Genomic DNA, 21,688 nt, shown 5'->3' on the forward strand with positions numbered 1-21,688 from the left:
AATAAATAAAACAGATAATGAAAAGGACGACGAAATGGATAAAGAAGAACCTCAGCATCCATACGTTGGGGCTAACCCAATCTCAAAGCTGTTCTTCTGGTAAGATCAATTTTTGTTTGTAGGTGCAAGTACCATCCAGGCAGAAATTGGCCAACATTGTCCATTGACCTTGATTTTATTATTTTAGTGTTTTTGTTATCGTCCACTTTGTATGAAAGTTAACCTGTATACCTTTTAAAGCACCATGAGATTACTTACCATAATAAGCTTGGAAAACATAGCTTGGTACAGTACTTTAACTCAATCAATTGTTAGTATAATCTATACAGTAGTACTACATTAATACTTATGCAGGCATTCTAAAATAAAAGCGTACATTACATCTTTTTCTTTCTGCAGTTGGCTTGCTCCATTGTTTAGGATTGGCTACAAAAGACCATTGGATTTTGAAGATATGTATCCACTACGCAATAACGATAAGACTGAATATCTGGTTGAAGATCTTGCAAGGTTTTTAAAATGTTTAAAAATTGTTTGAAAGCAGACAGCTATCTTTTTAAATAAACAAAAGGCTTATGCAGGAATGAAATTTTCTTTATGCTTAACGCCGCAACGCAACCCAGCGGATTGAGCGATTTCCTTTGACCCTGAATTCCACAAAAAACATAAGGTCCGGATGTGACGTCAACATTATTATACTGTAATATTTATACCTTTCACTTTCTAAAGTTATATACGTGTAAAAATGTAGTTATTGCAGAATGAATGTATAATAATATAATTTCACTCTTCCCTGCAGGTATAATCTATATAAATCAACTTAGTATTAACACTGTTGATTTTATAATATAGCTGTTTGATGACATGCACATCTGCCTCTTTATTCACTACATATTCTGCTGACAATGAAATTTATTATAATTTTATTTGAAAACGGAAAAAATATAATTTTTTATATATTTTTTTTTAGAGAATGGGATAAAGAAGTTGAGAAAGCTAAATTTAAAGAAACTGAACCTAATATAGCAACAGCAGTTGTTAGAATCATTGGGAAACCAATGCTCATTGTATTAATATTTGTTATTCTTGAGGTAACCATACTACCGTATATTGCACAATTAACAAATATTCTATGTAGGAAAAGCCATGTTTTGTTTCTTAATGCGTGCCATACCCTATCAACCATTGTCTATCAATATTGTCTAATTACTTCCATTATATATATCAAAGTATAAAGTATATCAAGATATTGATTAATAATGCAGTAAATCTATATCTTGTTTAATTCCTTTACTTAACACACAGTAGGTTGCATTAGACATAAATAATTTATATAAAGCTCTGTCTACACTATCAAACAAAAAAATGTGATGTGCCCAAATATGGTAGTGATATTCCTAAATATGGTAGTGAAATGACATCATCATGTCCATATATTTTTTTGTCACATAGTTTGATAGTGTAGACAGAGCTTTATAGAAACTTGATCAATTGTTTTGTTTATTAGGAAGTTTGTAGGACTGTGCAGCCGTTGTTTGTAAGCCGTTTAGTCATGTACTTTGAGGCAGATTCTGAAATAACAAGCAGCGAAGCATATACATATGCTGTTATCATTGTGCTGCTCTCTGCTATTGCAAACACCATAACACATCCATATTATTTTTATACAACTCTGTTGGGAATGAGACTTCGGATTGCATTTACTGGACTTATTTATCGAAAGGCGAGATTCTCATATTCATTCATATTTTAATTGCAACTCTAGGCCTATGTATTTGATGGTGCTCATAGTTGAAATGCATCAATCTTAGAGCCACTTTACCTCATGGCATAACGGCAATGAGTGATTACTGGCTACCCAGGTGCCCCGTAGCTTAGGAGGCCCCTAAGCAGTGCCCAGAGGAAAAACAGGCATTAAAATATGCTGAAAAAAAGCTAAAAACGGCCAAGGCCTCCAGAGTGCCACTTAGGGTTCCTAAACCAAGGGCTTCAGGCTTCTGCGTTACGGCACTGACTTTACCAATTGAGAAAAAGGGAGCTTTCGATTTGTAACACAGCCAATAGCCTACACATCAATTTGTTGTCGGGTCACCTGACCTATAAATGAGGTGAAGCATTTAGCCAAGGATTGAAACAAGATTGTACAAACAGGTCTGAAGCTCATTGACATAGTATGCATTAATAATATCAATGTGTGCATTTATGATGTTATTATAATGTTCATTTAGAATTATGTCTTTTTTTTTTGCAGGCTCTCCGGCTAAGCAGCCTTTCTCTTGGTAAGACGACAATTGGACAAGTTGTAAACATCTTATCAAATGATGTCAACAGATTTGACCAGGTAAAAAAACTTAAAGATTGCTGAACAATATAATTGCTAGAGAACTAAATATGGGACATTTTACCTTAAATTAAACCATTGAAGTATAGCAACCATACATTAGTCTGAAAATCTAATCATTTACACCATAATAATTTTTTGTTTGTAGGCACTAATATTTGTAAGTTATACCATCGTAGCACCATTACAGTTGATCGTTGTTACTGTGTTGCTATATTATCAACTAGGACCATCATGCTTTGCTGGAATGGCAGTTATTGTTCTGATGACTCCATTACAAGGCTGGTTCGGGACACTCTTCTCACAGCTAAGGTATAATTTGTTTTGTCTTGGAATTTTTTTTAATGTTTTCTAATTTGGAAATGCTTTGAGTGTGTGTAATGGAAATAACATCTGATTTGGCACAATTTCAGTGTTATTCTAAAGTTCTGTCTACACTATCAAACTTTATGTGACAAAAAATGTGATGTGCCCATATATGAACATGATGATGTCATATTACTACCATATTTGGGCATACCACTATCATGTTGTTATCATCGATGTATGACGTAAAGCCCAATGGTGCATAAGCCGCTTAAGCCTTTAGTTTATTTTGTAAATTTGAGGACGGTCTCCGCTTAGCTGCCAGCAAGAGATATGGAAGCAAATTGCACTTTTTTTGTCTACTAGTTTGATAGTGTAAACAGAGCTTAAGTGAGGCTTTATTAGAAATACGAAATCAAACTAGTATAATTACAAAACTAGACCTGTTTATTGCTTGACCTTCTGCAGAACAATTTAATTCAGGCATGAATGGATTTCTAAACCAAAAGTAAACCAAATTATACAAAGAATTATAACAATATTTATTGTGACTCCGTTCAGTCATGGTTATCCCATGATAATCTTTGTTGCAAAACAAGTATTTGACAAATGTTTATTGTGGCTTCTTTTTGTCCTAGTTATCCTATGATAATCTATTTTACAAATGTTTATTCACTATGCTACAAAACCGATGACAACTCACTTTCTACATTCTCACCCTTTGATATTAAATAGAACTTGAATTAAAAAATAAAAAAAATTTAAAAAAAGGTCAATAATATTAATGTTAATAAATCAAGGTACTGGATTACTGTGGCAATTTACAATGTATAATGTTTTCCCATATATCTTCTATATATAAGTTCGATACTTGAACTAAAACACTTTCAATAGAGTGTAATATTAAACCACCATTAAATTAACACCCTCTCTTTCCTTTCTCACGCCTGAAAATATTCTCTCCATTCAACTTGTATAACATCCCTTATTTGTACGTAATTTTAATTTTCTTACTTTTGTTTTGATGGTTTTAGGACAAAAACTGCAGTTTTGACAGATGAGAGGGTTCGGTTAATGAATGAGATAATATCTGGTATGCGTGTTATTAAGATGTATGCATGGGAGAAACCATTTAGCTTCCTTGTGTCGGAATCTCGAAGGTAAGACAATCGGTTTTACTTATCTTTCCCTTATTTTTTGGTATTTTTTTGTTGTGTAGGCTTATTTTAATGATTTGTACTTAAATACCTCCCAATGCAACTTTTACTGATTGCTAAAGTTTATACACACACAACATGATATTTTTACTTTATATTATTATAATTCTCTCTTTACCATACTAATGTACATACCTTACTCATTATAGATTATTTGTATGCATCTTTTTCTTGTGGGTAAGCCTTAAGGTCTTTGAACTTATTTACCCACCAGTCACACATCTCTTTTAAATGTATTGATGTTTATTGTAATATAATTATTTTTTTAACAATGTGTGGAAATCAATATAACAAACTAACAATTTTGAATGATTTTGTGTATTTAAATTATTAATTAAGAAAGTAGAAAGTATTGAGAACAAAAACACTTTCATGGTATGTTGTATAGAAACATTTTCCCTTCAGCATGGTTTAGAAGTGTATTCTGTATACACACAGAGGTGAATTGAGTGTGCAAAATCTCATAAAATTCGATCATTTAAAATAAAATGTATGATAGTCAAAACATTGGTTAGGCCTACAGTACAACAATCTTGCTGAAGCCAATGAATTTATGTGATATGCAGAGTGTATTAATTTATGTGATATGCAGAGTGTATTAATTTATGTGATATGCAGAGTGTATTAATGTATGTGATATGCAGAGTGTATTAATGTATGTGATATGCAGAGTGTATTAATTTATGTGATATGCAGAGTGTATTAATTTATGTGATATGCAGAGTGTATTAATGTATGTGATATGCAGAGTGTATTAATGTATGTGATATGCAGAGTGTATTAATTTATGTGATATGCAGAGTGTATTAATGTATGTGATATGCAGAGTGTATTAATGTATGTGATATGCAGAGTGTATTAATGTATGTGATATGCAGAGTGTATTAATTTATGTGATATGCAGAGTGTATTAATGTATGTGATATGCAGAGTGTATTAATGTATGTGATATGCAGAGTGTATTAATTTATGTGATATGCAGAGTGTATTAATGTATGTGATATGCAGAGTGTATTAATTTATGTGATATGCAGAGTGTATTAATTTATGTGATATGCAGAGTGTATTAATGTATGTGATATGCAGAGTGTATTAATGTATGTGATATGCAGAGTGTATTAATGTATGTGATATGCAGAGTGTATTAATGTATGTGATATGCAGAGTGTATTAATGTATGTGATATGCAGAGTGTATTAATGTATGTGATATGCAGAGTGTATTAATGTATGTGATATGCAGAGTGTATTAATGTATGTGATATGCAGAGTGTATTAATGTATGTGATATGCAGAGTGTATTAATTTATGTGATATGCAGAGTGTATTAATTTATGTGATATGCAGAGTGTATTAATGTATGTGATATGCAGAGTGTATTAATGTATGTGATATGCAGAGTGTATTAATTTATGTGATATGCAGAGTGTATTAATGTATGTGATATGCAGAGTGTATTAATGTATGTGATATGCAGAGTGTATTAATTTATGTGATATGCAGAGTGTATTAATGTATGTGATATGCAGAGTGTATTAATGTATGTGATATGCAGAGTGTATTAATGTATGTGATATGCAGAGTGTATTAATGTATGTGATATGCAGAGTGTATTAATGTATGTGATATGCAGAGTGTATTAATGTATGTGATATGCAGAGTGTATTAATGTATGTGATATGCAGAGTGTATTAATGTATGTGATATGCAGAGTGTATTAATGTATGTGATATGCAGAGTGTATTAATTTATGTGATATGCAGAGTGTATTAATTTATGTGATATGCAGAGTGTATTAATGTATGTGATATGCAGAGTGTATTAATGTATGTGATATGCAGAGTGTATTAATGTATGTGATATGCAGAGTGTATTAATGTATGTGATATGCAGAGTGTATTAATGTATGTGATATGCAGAGTGTATTAATGTATGTGATATGCAGAGTGTATTAATGTATGTGATATGCAGAGTGTATTAATTTATGTGATATGCAGAGTGTATTAATGTATGTGATATGCAGAGTGTATTAATTTATGTGATATGCAGAGTGTATTAATGTATGTGATATGCAGAGTGTATTAATGTATGTGATATGCAGAGTGTATTAATGTATGTGATATGCAGAGTGTATTAATGTATGTGATATGCAGAGTGTATTAATGTATGTGATATGCAGAGTGTATTAATGTATGTGATATGCAGAGTGTATTAATGTATGTGATATGCAGAGTGTATTAATGTATGTGATATGCAGAGTGTATTAATGTATGTGATATGCAGAGTGTATTAATGTATGTGATATGCAGAGTGTATTAATGTATGTGATATGCAGAGTGTATTAATGTATGTGATATGCAGAGTGTATTAATGTATGTGATATGCAGAGTGTATTAATGTATGTGATATGCAGAGTGTATTAATGTATGTGATATGCAGAGTGTATTAATGTATGTGATATGCAGAGTGTATTAATGTATGTGATATGCAGAGTGTATTAATTTATGTGATATGCAGAGTGTATTAATGTATGTGATATGCAGAGTGTATTAATTTATGTGATATGCAGAGTGTATTAATGTATGTGATATGCAGAGTGTATTAATGTATGTGATATGCAGAGTGTATTAATGTATGTGATATGCAGAGTGTATTAATGTATGTGATATGCAGAGTGTATTAATGTATGTGATATGCAGAGTGTATTAATGTATGTGATATGCAGAGTGTATTAATGTATGTGATATGCAGAGTGTATTAATGTATGTGATATGCAGAGTGTATTAATGTATGTGATATGCAGAGTGTATTAATGTATGTGATATGCAGAGTGTATTAATGTATGTGATATGCAGAGTGTATTAATTTATGTGATATGCAGAGTGTATTAATGTATGTGATATGCAGAGTGTATTAATGTATGTGATATGCAGAGTGTATTAATGTATGTGATATGCAGAGTGTATTAATGTATGTGATATGCAGAGTGTATTAATGTATGTGATATGCAGAGTGTATTAATGTATGTGATATGCAGAGTGTATTAATGTATGTGATATGCAGAGTGTATTAATGTATGTGATATGCAGAGTGTATTAATGTATGTGATATGCAGAGTGTATTAATGTATGTGATATGCAGAGTGTATTAATGTATGTGATATGCAGAGTGTATTAATGTATGTGATATGCAGAGTGTATTAATGTATGTGATATGCAGAGTGTATTAATGTATGTGATATGCAGAGTGTATTAATGTATGTGATATGCAGAGTGTATTAATGTATGTGATATGCAGAGTGTATTAATTTATGTGATATGCAGAGTGTATTAATGTATGTGATATGCAGAGTGTATTAATGTATGTGATATGCAGAGTGTATTAATGTATGTGATATGCAGAGTGTATTAATGTATGTGATATGCAGAGTGTATTAATGTATGTGATATGCAGAGTGTATTAATGTATGTGATATGCAGAGTGTATTAATGTATGTGATATGCAGAGTGTATTAATGTATGTGATATGCAGAGTGTATTAATGTATGTGATATGCAGAGTGTATTAATTTATGTGATATGCAGAGTGTATTAATTGATCAACAAAACTATTGACAAAAGTATTAAGACTATTATAGTTATTCAATTTTAATTTTTCCTTTTTATTATAGAAAAGAAATTCAGAAAGTTCGAAAAAGCTCTCAACTTCGGGCTGCAAATTTATCTCTATTCTTTACAACCATAAGTCTTGTGAGTTTTGCTACGTTCGTTGTCTATTCTTTGACTGGTAACACACTGACAGCGAGTAAGGTTTATTTTGCCATCCCGTTATTCATTGTTGTGCGGCAATCATCAGGTTTATACTTTCCGTATTCCATAGCAACGACCATGGAAGGGTTTGTTTCTTTGCGACGTATGCAGGTAAGATTTTGAAATATCAGTAAATAACTATAAGATCTCAGTTGGAATTTTTCAAAAGTATTCAGAGGTTTAGCGCAAGGACTTAAGAGCAACGCAAGGACTTAAGCACAATGCAAGGACTTAAACACAATGAAAGAACTTAAAGCACAATGCAAGGACTTAAGCACAAAGCAAGGACTTAAGCACAATGCAAGGAGTTAAGCACAACGCAAGGACTTTATGGAGTTTATTTAGAAACAAAATAAAAAACATGAACAAATTTTTTTTTTTATTTATTTATTAATTCTAATTCATTATTTTGAAAGGATTTCTTATTGTTAAAAGAGCTTGCTATTGAAGATGCTCCGACTAATATCTCAAAGGATGCAGAAGATAAGACTACAAAGGATCCTCAGGTGACAATGACAAATATTTCAGCATCTTGGGATGAGGTGAGCTATTGGTGTTTTTTAACTCGCTTGGTTGTCTCGACACTTTCAAGCTTGGGCAACAGTATACTAATAATGAATGTTTATTTGTTAGGAAGGCTCCTCGTCAGCATCATCATTATCTTCATTAATAATTCACTTTTGTTTAATTAGGATGATGGTGAAAAGGCATTGACAATGGTTCTGAAAGACATTAATTTAAATGTGCAAGCAGGAGAACTATTAGCAGTGGTAGGACCTGTTGGCTGTGGCAAGGTATGTTATCATTAAGAACTATTATCAGTGGTAGGACCTGTTGGCTGTGGCAAGGTATGTTATCATTAAGGAGATTGTGATATGTATGTCTAGGATGCAATACAAGAAACTACATAATTACCTGCACATAGTGTTTCAAACATTCATCTGATATGTTAAGCTCTGTCTACACTATCAAACTTTATAACAAAATGTGATGTGCCCATATATGGACATGATTATGTATGTACCATATTTTGGCATAACACTTCCATATTTTGGGCACATCACATTTATTTTGTTTGATTGTGTAGACAGGCTATATATGACCAGTACACACAGTAATACAGTATCTTTCATTAAAAACGTACTAGCCATGTCACAAAGTACAGTCATCTAGGTAGCACTGTCACAAAGTACAGTCATCTAGGTAGCACTGTCACAAAGTACAGTCATCTAGGTAGCCATGTCACAAAGTACAGTCATCTAGGTAGCCATGTCACAAAGTACAGTCATCTAGGTAGCCATGTCACAAAGTACAGTCATCTAGGTAGCACTGTCACAAAGTACAGTCATCTAGGTAGCACTGTCACAAAGTACAGTCATCTAGGTAGCACTGTCACAAAGTACAGTCATCTAGGTAGCCATGTCACAAAGTACAGTCATCTAGGTAGCACTGTCACAAAGTACAGTCATCTAGGTAGCCATGTCACAAAGTACAGTCATCTAGGTAGCCATGTCACAAAGTACAGTCATCTAGGTAGCACTGTCACAAAGTACAGTCATCTAGGTAGCACTGTCACAAAGTACAGTCATCTAGGTAGCACTGTCACATAGTACAGTCATCTAGGTAGCACTGTCACATAGTACAGTCATCTAGGTAGCACTGTCACATAGTACAGTCATCTAGGTAGCACTGTCACAAAGTACAGTCATCTAGGTAGCACTGTCACAAAGTACAGTCATCTAGGTAGCACTGTCACAAAGTACAGTCATCTAGGTAGCCATGTCACACAAAGTACAGTCATCTAGGTAGCACTGTCACAAAGTACAGTCATCTAGGTAGCACTGTCACAAAGTACAGTCATCTAGGTAGCACTGTCACATAGTACAGTCATCTAGGTAGCACTGTCACATAGTACAGTCATCTAGGTAGCACTGTCACAAAGTACAGTCATCTAGGTAGCACTGTCACATAGTACAGTCATCTAGGTAGCACTGTCACAAAGTACAGTCATCTAGGTAGCCATGTCACACAAAGTACAGTCATCTAGGTAGCACTGTCACAAAGTACAGTCATCTAGGTAGCACTGTCACAAAGTACAGTCATCTAGGTAGCACTGTCACAAAGTACAGTCATCTAGGTAGCACTGTCACATAGTACAGTCATCTAGGTAGCACTGTCACAAAGTACAGTCATCTAGGTAGCACTGTCACAAAGTACAGTCATCTAGGTAGCCAGGTCACACAAAGTACAGTCATCTAGGTAGCACTGTTACAAAGTACAGTCATCTAGGTAGCACTGTCACATAGTACAGTCATCTAGGTAGCACTGTCACATAGTACAGTCATCTAGGTAGCACTGTCACAAAGTACAGTCATCTAGGTAGCACTGTCACAAAGTACAGTCATCTAGGTAGCACTGTCACAAAGTACAGTCATCTAGGTAGCACTGTCACATAGTACAGTCATCTAGGTAGCACTGTCACAAAGTACAGTCATCTAGGTAGCACTGTCACATAGTACAGTCATCTAGGTAGCACTGTCACAAAGTACAGTCATCTAGGTAGCACTGTCACAAAGTACAGTCATCTAGGTAGCACTGTCACAAAGTACAGTCATCTAGGTAGCACTGTCACAAAGTACAGTCATCTAGGTAGCCATGTCACACAAAGTACAGTCATCTAGGTAGCACTGTCACATAGTACAGTCATCTAGGTAGCACTGTCACAAAGTACAGTCATCTAGGTAGCACTGTCACATAGTACAGTCATCTAGGTAGCACTGTCACAAAGTACAGTCATCTAGGTAGCACTGTCACAAAGTACAGTCATCTAGGTAGCACTGTCACAAAGTACAGTCATCTAGGTAGCACTGTCACATAGTACAGTCATCTAGGTAGCACTGTCACAAAGTACAGTCATCTAGGTAGCACTGTCACATAGTACAGTCATCTAGGTAGCACTGTCACATAGTACAGTCATCTAGGTAGCACTGTCACAAAGTACAGTCATCTAGGTAGCACTGTCACATAGTACAGTCATCTAGGTAGCATGTCACATAGTACTTGTAGATCTTTCATAATGTTAATACACTACTTACATGTAGCAATCCTCCCCCAGGTAAATTTGTCAATACAAATAAAATTTGTAATTTCCATTGTTTTTAATTGCTTTTAGTCTTCATTGTTGATGACGATAATGAGAGAAGTTCCACACATGACAGGCAATCTAGACCTCTCTGGCAGGATAGCTTACTCAGCACAACTTCCATGGATCTTCTCCGGAACTGTGAAAGATAACATAATCTTTGGCCTACCCTTCGACAAGCAAAGATTTGATCATGCCATTAGAGTCTGTGCTTTAAAAAAGGTAATATTCCTGCATAGGTAGATTGAAGCGAAGGAAGGGATGAGAGGGGAAAAACGTAGGTGAGTATACTGGAAGTCTGATCAACACTCTACTGTAGTACCATATGTCATCAACCAATGAGAATTTGGTATGTTGCATTTTTGTCAGAGCGCCGAACCGAAACCCGGGTGCAATGTGAAAGCAGCTTTAAATAAATCAAACTCTTGACAAAATATTTGTGTGTCTGGACTTTTCATAGGATCTGGATATTTTGCCAAAGGAAGAGGAAACACTGGTTGGTGAACGTGGTGTAAAACTCAGCGGAGGTCAAAGGGCAAGGATCGGGCTTGCAAGAGCAGTTTACAATGATAAGGATGTTTATCTTCTTGATGACCCACTCAGTGCTGTTGACACACAAGTTGGAAGGCATTTGTTTGATGTGTATGTATTGTGCAGTATGGAAGGCAATCACTTAACACAAAAACGTACTCGCAGAAACGTACAATGAACTTGCAAAAACATACAATGGCCATTTACTGCGCATTCATTTTCGCGACTATGTTGTACATTTTTTTTGTCTGTTTCTGTATGTTTTTGTGCATGTCTTTTTGTTGTCTTTTCTGTGAGTACATTGTATGTTTCTACAAGTACGTTTTACATTTCTGCGAGTACGTTGTACATCTCTGCAATTGTATTTTTGGCGGTGATTGCCTTCCATAGTTCAGTACACAAACTTAATTTTATCTGGAGTGTGCATCATATTGAACTTCTCTAGGTAGAAACATTCTAAATTTACCAATTTATTTTAATGGAAAAAAGAGAATCTGTATTAAATTTTGACATTTTTTCACAGTTGCATTAAAAATGCGTTAAAAGACAAACCTTGTATTTTGGTTACTCATCAGCTTCAGTATCTGGAAAATGTTGACAGAATCTTGGTTATGAAAGAGGTAAGCTATCTTTAGTTATCCTGTAATTAAAGAACTAGTCAAGCCAAGTAAATTTATTGTCATTTGTAAACATATAAAAAACATTTACATTGAAATGAATTTGAACGGATCGGCTAACAGAAAATAATATGTGGTGAAACTATCCCCCGCCGGACACCATCCTGGTATTTCTAGAATTGGTTTCGGGGTTGGTAAAAATATATCGCTGTAAACAGGCTAGTTTTGAAACATCCAATTGAAAGGAAGACTAATATGTCATTCATTTTGCTTGGAGATTATCCAACAACTAAGAATTAATTAAGGATGTGTGAGAACACATTTATACTGGATGATCCTTCATCGGTTGTCAAACCATATAAAGAAATAAGATTAACCTATGCTATCCTATTTATTAGTACGTAGACTTCCATTCTAAATCTATAAATATATAGTTTTTTTCTGTCTATATTTAGGGTGAAGTTGCTGGATATGGTACATACACAGAACTTCAATCTTCTGGGATTGATTTTGCATCATTACTTAAAAAACCAGAAGAACAGGAACAAAAGGTTGTGTTTAAACGCAGAGGATCATCCTTCAACGTGTCATCTATAAAACGATCACAATCTGTAGTTTCTGGACAGTCAATTGAACCGATAGTAAGGTGTTCAACTTTGACTTGTATTGTTATTTTACTGTTTTAGCAAGTTTTAAAAAATTGTCATGCATGTTTTTAACCTTTTATTTTCTAAAAACAGGAACATATATGTAAAGCAGGTGCTACATCTATACCTGATAGGCCAATTTACACAGATGAGCAGTAACAGTAATACAAATATGGAATCTATGTTATACCTTATGACCATTTTACAAAGCATGATTTGATGGGCGGTTTTTGAGGATAGATACAGATTTTTTTTACGCTTAAACTACATACAAATTAAAACAAAACAAACTAAGAAAAACAATAAATAATAGTTTGTTTACTTAAGTCAAAAAAAGCAATCTTTAAAAAATAAATAATGGGTTTATAATTTCTTTGGTTATTATTTTTAAAAAGAATAATGGGTTTGTCATTTGTGACACTTTGAAATTCACTACCAAAGTGCCTGTAGTTTCTAAACATCAATGGTAGGAAATATTTATGTTCATCTGTTGGAGATTGAGAGCAAATTACTGGGTGGGATTATATTCAAGTATCAGATTATACTTGATCAATTGGCTTTTTTGTTTTACACTGTAGTACCCAACAGTTTTGTAACTACATTAGGGTTATTTTACTTTATTTTTTTGATTTATCTTTTTGCTTCTATCTCCATGGAGATCCACCCACATTCCCTTTTGATTATGTTTTTCTCCCATAGTGTGATGAGACCGATGAAGAAGAGTTTAAAGCTACTGGTAACATATCTTACACAGCATATGGTCAATACTTTAGAGCTGGTGGTGGTGCATCCTTCATTGCATTCTATATACTGATTAACCTAATTGTACAGGTAATTTTAAAATTGTTTAGACAATAACAATGTTAATTTCACCTTTAAAAAAAGTTGTTGATTGAACATTAGGCATTTGGAAGTTATATATTGGATCAAGAACAGTGACTCCAAAAAATATCTGTAGTAGCTTAATATGGTGCAAGACAGATTGGGTTATGCCTACTACATTTGAATACATTTTTGTTTGTTTATATAATACAGTGATACAGAGATATTATAAATCCATTTATTCATTAGTTGAAAGGAAAAATAATATATAAGGATAATAAATATAGTATTCACATAAATTAATAAATTACACAAAACTGAGCTGATATATTTTGTAATCATGTTTATCCTATATTTTTGTTTTCTTTAAATTATTTTTCAGGCTCTTTTTAATGTTTCTGACTGGTGGTTAGCATATTGGGTGCTGCAAGAAGAAACAGCTTTAAATGAATTTAATGAATTGGATTCTACGAATTCTGTAAGAAATATGTTTACAATAATTTATTATTAGTTAATATTATTGATGACGAACATTACAGACTTTAAAAGTATTTTTAAACATTTAATTAAAAAATTTAATTTGTCAGAGCTCAGGAATTGAGTTGTCATGTGTTTATGAACACTCATGCAAATTGAAAACACAGAACTTAAGCTCTGTCTACACTATCAAACTAGTTTGACAAAATAAGTGTAATGTGCCCAAATAATATATGGGCACATAACATTTTTTTGTCACATAAAGTTTGATAGTGCAGACAGAGCTTAGACTTTTATTTATAATGAACATTGCAAGTGCTTCTTCTTAAAGTAATAAATGGAAGTGCTTCCCTTTAAAAATGTTTGTTCACAACATTAAACTAGTTTAAGATAGCATTAAAGCTAACATTTTCATGCTCGTGCGAAAACTCCCAAATAACTCAGGTTTAATGTACGTTTATAAAGCTGATATCCAATATATCACAGAGAGAAAAAAAATTGTGATACCCATTCCACTACAAGGGCGAATAGCTGTGATTTTCATTTCCATCGTGTGTCTGCTGAGATCTGATTGGTTGCAAAATTTCCCCTTCGCAAAGTAGAAAAATTCAAAGTACCAATTTTGTTGAAGGAAAAAACTCAAGGAATTAGAATTCTAGAAAGGGATTTGGAAGATGGAAACATGAATATGCATGCGTATAAGCTGACCCTTTTGATTCGCGTGAACAGATTGGAAAATAAGTTTTACTTACATGATTTATTTAATTTCTTGTTACAGACTGCAAGCCCGTCATCTTTTGAATTTGATTCCAATTGGTACATCTACACATTCTTAGGTTTAACTGCGTCATTATTTGTTATGAGCTTTTTGAGATCATTTTTGACGTTCTCGTTTGCAATCACTTCTTCAGAAAATTTGCATAATAAGATGTTTAACGCTGTTGTGCATGCACCAATGAGGTTCTTTGATGCAAATCCAACGGGTAAAGTTTTTCTTTTTATTTTTTTCAAAAGTTTGAAAGTAAGCTTAAATTTTATAAACATTTTATGAGCTGGTCCACTATTAACTGGTCCACTATTAACTGGTCCACTATTAACTGGTCCACTATTAGCTGGTCCACTATTAGCTGGTCCACTATTAGCTGGTCCACTATTAGCTGGTCCACTATTAACTGGTCCACTATTAGCTGGTCCACTATTAGCTGGTCCACTATTAGCTGGTCCACTATTAGCTGGTCCACTATTAACTGGTCCACTATTAGCTGGTCCACTATTAGCTGGTCCACTATTAGCTGGTCCACTATTAGCTGGTCCACTATTAGCTGGTCCACTATTAACTGGTCCACTATTAGCTGGTCCACTATTAGCTGGTCCACTATTAGCTGGTCCACTATTAACTGGTCCACTATTAACTGGTCCACTATTAACTGGTCCACTATTAGCTGGTCCACTATTAACTCACAAACAAGTACTGTACATCAGTTCTTGTATTGTATAGCTCACATTATTCATGAAATTATACTAAAGACATTTTTTGTTTTTTAAGGTCGCATCCTAAATAGATTTGCTAAAGATATTGGATTGATGGATGAGCTTCTCCCATTAACAGTTGCTGATATTGTTCAGGTAGGTATTCAGAAAAAGGAACAATGGAATTAAGATTTTCATTTATTCATTTAGCATCCATTCAACAATACATTTAAAATACATAACAAAGAAAAAATACAAACAATTGGGATATTAAATTGATTAAAACCAAAGTGAATGGATGCAAGGACGACCCATAAAATCGACATGTCAATTTATTTCCAATGAAATGATTATGTATGGAAACAATTTTTTACCTGAGAAATCCATATTTGTAGCATTTAAACTGGGAAATCACACGCACATAAACGCATATAACAATTTTCCATATTTCATAAAAGCTCATAACTGGTTTTCTGGCCTCCTTTTTTCTGACTTTATTATGTGTTGTTTTAAATTTTTGCATTGATTCAATTCATTATGGTACATCACACTAAGATGTCATATTCTTCATTTTCCTTTATTCATTTCATTTTTCATCAGATTTCATTGATGGTTTTAGGGGCAGTTCTCACAGTAGCCATTTTCAATCCTGTTGTTCTCCTTGTGGTCTTTCCTCTCGTTATGATTATGTTTTTGGTGCGATTGTATTTTTTGCATACTTCACGCGAAGTAAAGCGCATGGAAGGAATAAGTAAGTAATTGTCATATCACTCAAATGTCAGGGCTGTTAGCCACCAGTATGGTTGGTAAGGTTTCACCTGACCAGTTTTTCACAGAAGTCTTTGACGACCCAGTGACTTGAACAGAGATTTTCTTACGACAACCGCACCACTTTATTTCTTGTGGCTACATCACTGAATGTTGAAATTACCAGTGGCACTAGCCTGTGTAACATCACAGTAGTTACGGCACTGTAGCTCAGGTAGTGTGTTAGTTTCTCATTCTAACTAATTGGGATGTCAATGGTGGTTATGTGTTAAAATAGCATACTATTTGACATGAGAAACATTTCTATATAACTAAATGTTGAAGAAGCATAATTTGTCTTTCTACCCACAGCTCGTAGTCCAATATTTTCACACTTATCGGCAACTCTACAAGGTCTAAGTACAGTACGGGCATTCCAAGCTCAAAAGTCGTTTACAAACCAATTTGATGGGTACCAAGACCATCACAGCCAAGCCTGGTATTTGTTTCTGACCACTTCCAGGTATTTTGGGATCTGGCTTGACTGGCTTGCCTTGGTTTTCGTCACTGCCGTCACATTTGGCTGTATCATTTTATTCGATGGTAATTATAATTTATTATGTTTTTCATTGATTAATAATTATGAAGTTGGCATACATGATGCATGTAGAATATCATTTCTCTGCATAAAAATATTTTGTGAGATTCCTACCTGTATACACTCTACATATGGCATTATTCCCAAATATGGATACCCCTCTAAAGAAAGATAAAATATTCCAGGTGGCGTAGTTGGCCATATAAACGTTTCTCACACATAGATGTACTAGGTTCTTTAAAGTACACATGAGCTAGATGTGTACACTGGACCTACGGTTTATAGTCCTTATCCGAGAAGACACGTTCTACCACCAGAATGATGGAGAGCGAGTGAACCTCGAACCCGTGCCGATTTTATAGCATGGTTCCAATCTCTTAACCGCTCGACCACTCAAATTAACAAAAGCACACAAACTACCTTTATTACCAATATATGAATATTTATTTCAGTTTCAGAAACTTTGAATGCTGGAACAGTTGGGCTGTCACTGACTTATGCATTGACTTTGTTAAGTTTCTTCCAGTGGGTTGTTCGCCAGAGTGCAGAGCTGGAGAATCTGGTAACAAAATTAATATTATTGAGAGTTGTATTAAAAGTTTTTATGCCTTCCTTAATGCATACAGTAAATCTTGATAAAAACCACTCCACGCTGGTAAGCTTGACTACTGTATATCTTTGTCTTAAACTGCCATACAGTAGTGTACACTGAAAATATAACATTCGTTTTAGTATTGAAAAAGAATGTGTTGGACGTTGGATTATACACTTTACGTATGTTTGCCTCTCTCCACACAGGTGTACAAATGGGTACCTGGTAAGGTCAAAACACAACTGCGCTATAAGGCTGCATTATGGGAGTATGCTTACATTCGTGTTTGATCCAAATATAACCAGGGTAATAATGTGAAGCTCTTAGAGACTATATGCATAAGCGTATAAGAATGACATATTCCTGTTGTTTGACATTATTCCTAATTGTTTATTACTTTAAAGATGACTTCAACTGAGCGTGTTTTAGAGTACACTAATGTTAAGTCTGAAGCTGCACTTGAGTCTCACTCAAAGCCTCCCTCAGATTGGCCTAAAGATGGTAGCATCACGTTTGAAGACTTGTCTCTTTCATATTATGATGGTGGACCACTCGTCTTGAAGAATCTTAATTGCAATATACATGCTAAAGAAAAGGTATATGGTATAAGTGATTGTAATTGATTGTATCACAATCACAAATGAGTTTTCAAGTAAAAATCACCATTCAGTTATGTCTTGCTCCTTCCTCCTCTCCTAAATATATCTTTGTCTATTTGAGGCATTCCCTTTCCCCTAAGTGTTCGTATTTTATTGTGGTGTTCTTTATGCTGTCCATGAAAACAAAGCACTTGCAAAACCTTGCTGTATGTATCATCAATATTTTTTAAATACAATATTGAAATCTAAAATCTTTTGTATAAAGTATCATTTGAATAAGTGGAATGAATTGTAATTAAGTGAGTGAGTTCAAGAGCTAAAACTGCTGACGCTGCTGAAGTTGGCCTGAAAAGGAAAGTGTAAAAGAAATGGTTCAACATATTCCTTTTATTTTTCGTGTAAATTTAGGTTGGTATTGCAGGCCGAACTGGAGCTGGTAAAAGTTCAATAATGACAGCATTATTACGCTTGGCTGAACCGTCGGGCACAGTTACGATAGATGGTGTGCTAATAAATGACCTTGGGTTACACGACCTACGAAATAGTATTTCTATAATACCTCAGGTAGAACTATAGATTACCATTATAACTTTTAGCCCTCTGTATGTAACAGCTCGTGAACATTTTATATTAGTTGCATTGATGCATTAGGCCTACCGTTTATTTGTGTCGAGATCTACTGTATCAACTTCAAGATATATATTGCAGATATTATACATCGATTTGTGTTCTATTACTATAATTTGTTTTTAGGATCCAGTATTGTTCAGTGGATCTCTTCGTAGGAACTTGGACCCATTTGAAGAACACACAGAAGTTGAATTGTGGGAAGCATTGGAAGAGGTTAGTTTTTTAAATGTGTTTTTTGTGATTCTTCATTTTAAAAAAAAACCTGTATTTAATAAAACCTTAATGTAAAATTTAATCAACAAAAATAATCATCTTCAATGGAAACAGAATGATAATATTACTAATTACTGTTTTTTGTTGATATTTTAGGTTCAACTTAAAACATTTGTTTCTGAGTTTCCTGAAAAACTAGAAGCAGAAGTGACCGAAGGTGGGACTAATTTTAGTGTCGGTCAGCGGCAACTTTTGTGTTTGGCGCGGGCAATACTGCGACACACCCGCATCCTAATTGTTGATGAAGCCACAGCTAATGTAGACATCAAGTAAGAAGAACATTGTACATGATTAGACAAAGTGGCACAGTAACATAGCATACTTTCTTACTAGGTTCAAATCATTGTCTTAGGTTCAAATCATTGTCTAAGTCTCAACAATAACAATATTTTGTTCATGGCTCATTAATATGACACACAAAAACACATAATGTTTTAATCAAATCATTTAATTTTCTGGCAAAATTTCAATAAAATAAGACTAAGGATTTTTTTGTTGTTCAGTTTGTATTTTCAGTAATTATTTGTCGCTTCTTAAAGTACTAAAATACAGACATAGCCTAGTAAACATATTGTTATGTTTTTCACTTAACGTCATATTTTTTTTCATTTCAGAACAGACACGCTAATCCAGGCTACAATTCGTGAAAAGTTTGAACACTGTACAGTGCTAACAATAGCTCATAGACTTAACACTATTATGGATTCTGATCGAATTATGGTAATTTCGTTTTCATTTGCGATTTTGCTAACGTTTGTTTCATTTATTTAATTGACCAGCATAAAATCAATAAATAAAATTTGTCTACAAATGTTAAGTAAAAATAAAAAAGAAAGAAAAAAAGTTGAGAGTCGCGCACGTTAGATCGAAGAGAATGCAAGAAGGGTTTCAAGTTGAAAACAAACTCATCCTTAAGATCATTTGGTAAAGTAGTCCACAGCCGTGGAAAGATGTACGGTAGATGGGTGTGTTGAAGTGAGCAAGGGTACGAGAAAAAAGAATATCAGGATGTCTGGGGTTGATTGAGATGTGTTTCTCAGCAACAAGAGACATCAAACTGTTTGTGTATAGCAGGGAAGATTCACTCTTCCCTGTTGAATAGTGAGAGTGTCAGAGTGTGTTAGGTGAGCGTGTCCAGTTTGGTATGGAAAGCTTTCGAGAATGTTATTCCATATCACACTTAAGTGAGATATTAACCCTTAACCCTTAAATTGTATTCACTTAGATAGGAGATTTTTTTAAATCTTAGGGTGTTTCCCTTAGTGTGAATGGTGAATACGGCCACTGCCTTACCATTTTTTTACTGTTAAGATAATACATTTTTTTTAATTCAAAATTTTTTTTAGATTCTTGATCAAGGAAGAATTGCTGAATTTGATGAGCCATTTGTTTTACTTCAGAAAAATGATGGATTTCTTAAGAAAATGGTTTCAAAGTGCGGACAAACTGAAGCAGCGAATTTACTTGATATTGCCAGAGAAAAATATAATAAAAACAATTCGAACAAAAAGACAATTTTAACGGAGAATGTACACACTATTATTGAAGAAAATGATGTTAATGTTACTTTAAATAAAAATGTAGGCCTATAGTAGATATAGTAGGACTATAGGAAGATTCCAACCTAGATACCACAATCTTAAGCTGTTGCCACAACAAATGAATGCAACATGGTTTTAAAAAAAAACATCCGAAACGATAAGTGTAAATAAAGTTTTGACTTTCCTGCAAAACTATCACAATATTTAAAATATATTTAAATGAATCTGTTCAATTATTACCTGGATGATTTCATAATATTTGTGGAAAAAAACACACATTCGAAGGCTAAGTGGTCTATATCATTACGTTCACTAACCGTCGTCGCTCTCACATTTCACCTGTTCTTCGAGAACTTCACTGGCTCCTCCCCATTGACAATCGAATCAAATTTAAAATCTTGCTCCTTATTTTTAAAGCACTTCTTTTCAACCAACCTGCTTACATCCGTCAATTAATCACCTTTTATGTTCCTGGACGGACTCTTAGATCATCTGATGATTTTTTACTCTCTGTTCCACGCATAGTCACTAAAACCTTTGGTCATAGATCGTTTTCTTTTGCAGCACCCACACTCTGGAATTCACTCCCCCCACAAATTAAACACTGCTCTTCTGTTGCCTTATTTAAAAAATTGCTCAGAACTCATTTTTTCGACCACTAACATGCCCAGCCCCTTTGATTTTGTACCTCGGTCTTTGAATTGACGCTTTATAAATATTGATATCTATATATAAATTTACGTAAGGGCAAAATTCGGTAAATCGCGCCTTACTTTTAGAATTTTTACTCGATGGTATGTAAAGTTGGTTCGTACTTTCGGTACTGATTTTAACCACCTGATGTAACCCTGTTTACTAATTAAATTAAGTTAGATAATTAGTTATTGACGATTAAAACGAATTTAGGTTCAACGATTTGCCCCAGATAGGGGTGTTTTCCGATCGTGGTATACACTGTCTAATGGATGTCCATCTTGAAAAATACCCGCCACAAAAATGCGAGGAGGCTTCGCATTTTCCTATCTCCTCCTACGATAATTGTTTTTAATAGCTGAAAACCGGTTGAACAGCTCGAGTACAGTATCATAATGTTGAAGACAGGCCGATTTTCTTAAAAAAATACTATTTTGATAGATTTAATATACGTTTATACAAATGTATTGATTTGCGATGAATGGAACATTCCAATCTCTGTGTCGTTCCACAAGTGTCTATTCCCTCAGGCGTCGTAAAGGAAAGTACTGTATACTCATAACAGAAATTCGATCCATTTTTTTTTTCAATCTGTGCTGCAGAGGTTGGATATAATTTTTTTAAACAGATAATGAGCT

At 34.0% G+C, this 21,688-nt stretch overlaps 1 protein-coding gene across 1 annotated transcript; it reads left to right on the forward strand.

The window, feature by feature from the left end:
• The first annotated feature begins 1,529 nt into the window (after positions 1-1,529).
• Positions 1,530-20,969, forward strand: LOC140051794 (ATP-binding cassette sub-family C member 4-like). The gene is made up of 24 exons (XM_072097109.1): positions 1,530-1,723; positions 2,252-2,341; positions 2,490-2,653; positions 3,682-3,807; positions 7,533-7,782; positions 8,088-8,213; positions 8,364-8,465; positions 10,844-11,035; positions 11,274-11,455; positions 11,868-11,964; positions 12,417-12,602; positions 13,308-13,439; positions 13,813-13,908; positions 14,686-14,890; positions 15,454-15,533; positions 15,978-16,128; positions 16,497-16,727; positions 17,175-17,284; positions 17,719-17,910; positions 18,322-18,477; positions 18,667-18,756; positions 18,913-19,085; positions 19,431-19,536; positions 20,163-20,969. The coding sequence occupies exons 1-24, from the start codon at positions 1,553-1,555 to the stop codon at positions 20,406-20,408; spliced, it is 3,654 nt and encodes a 1,217-aa protein (XP_071953210.1). The 5' UTR covers positions 1,530-1,552; the 3' UTR covers positions 20,409-20,969.
• Positions 20,970-21,688: the final 719 nt, after the last annotated feature.

The sequence above is a fragment of the Antedon mediterranea genome, chromosome 6, assembly GCF_964355755.1.
Source record: "Antedon mediterranea chromosome 6, ecAntMedi1.1, whole genome shotgun sequence".
NCBI lineage: Eukaryota > Metazoa > Echinodermata > Crinoidea > Comatulida > Antedonidae > Antedon > Antedon mediterranea.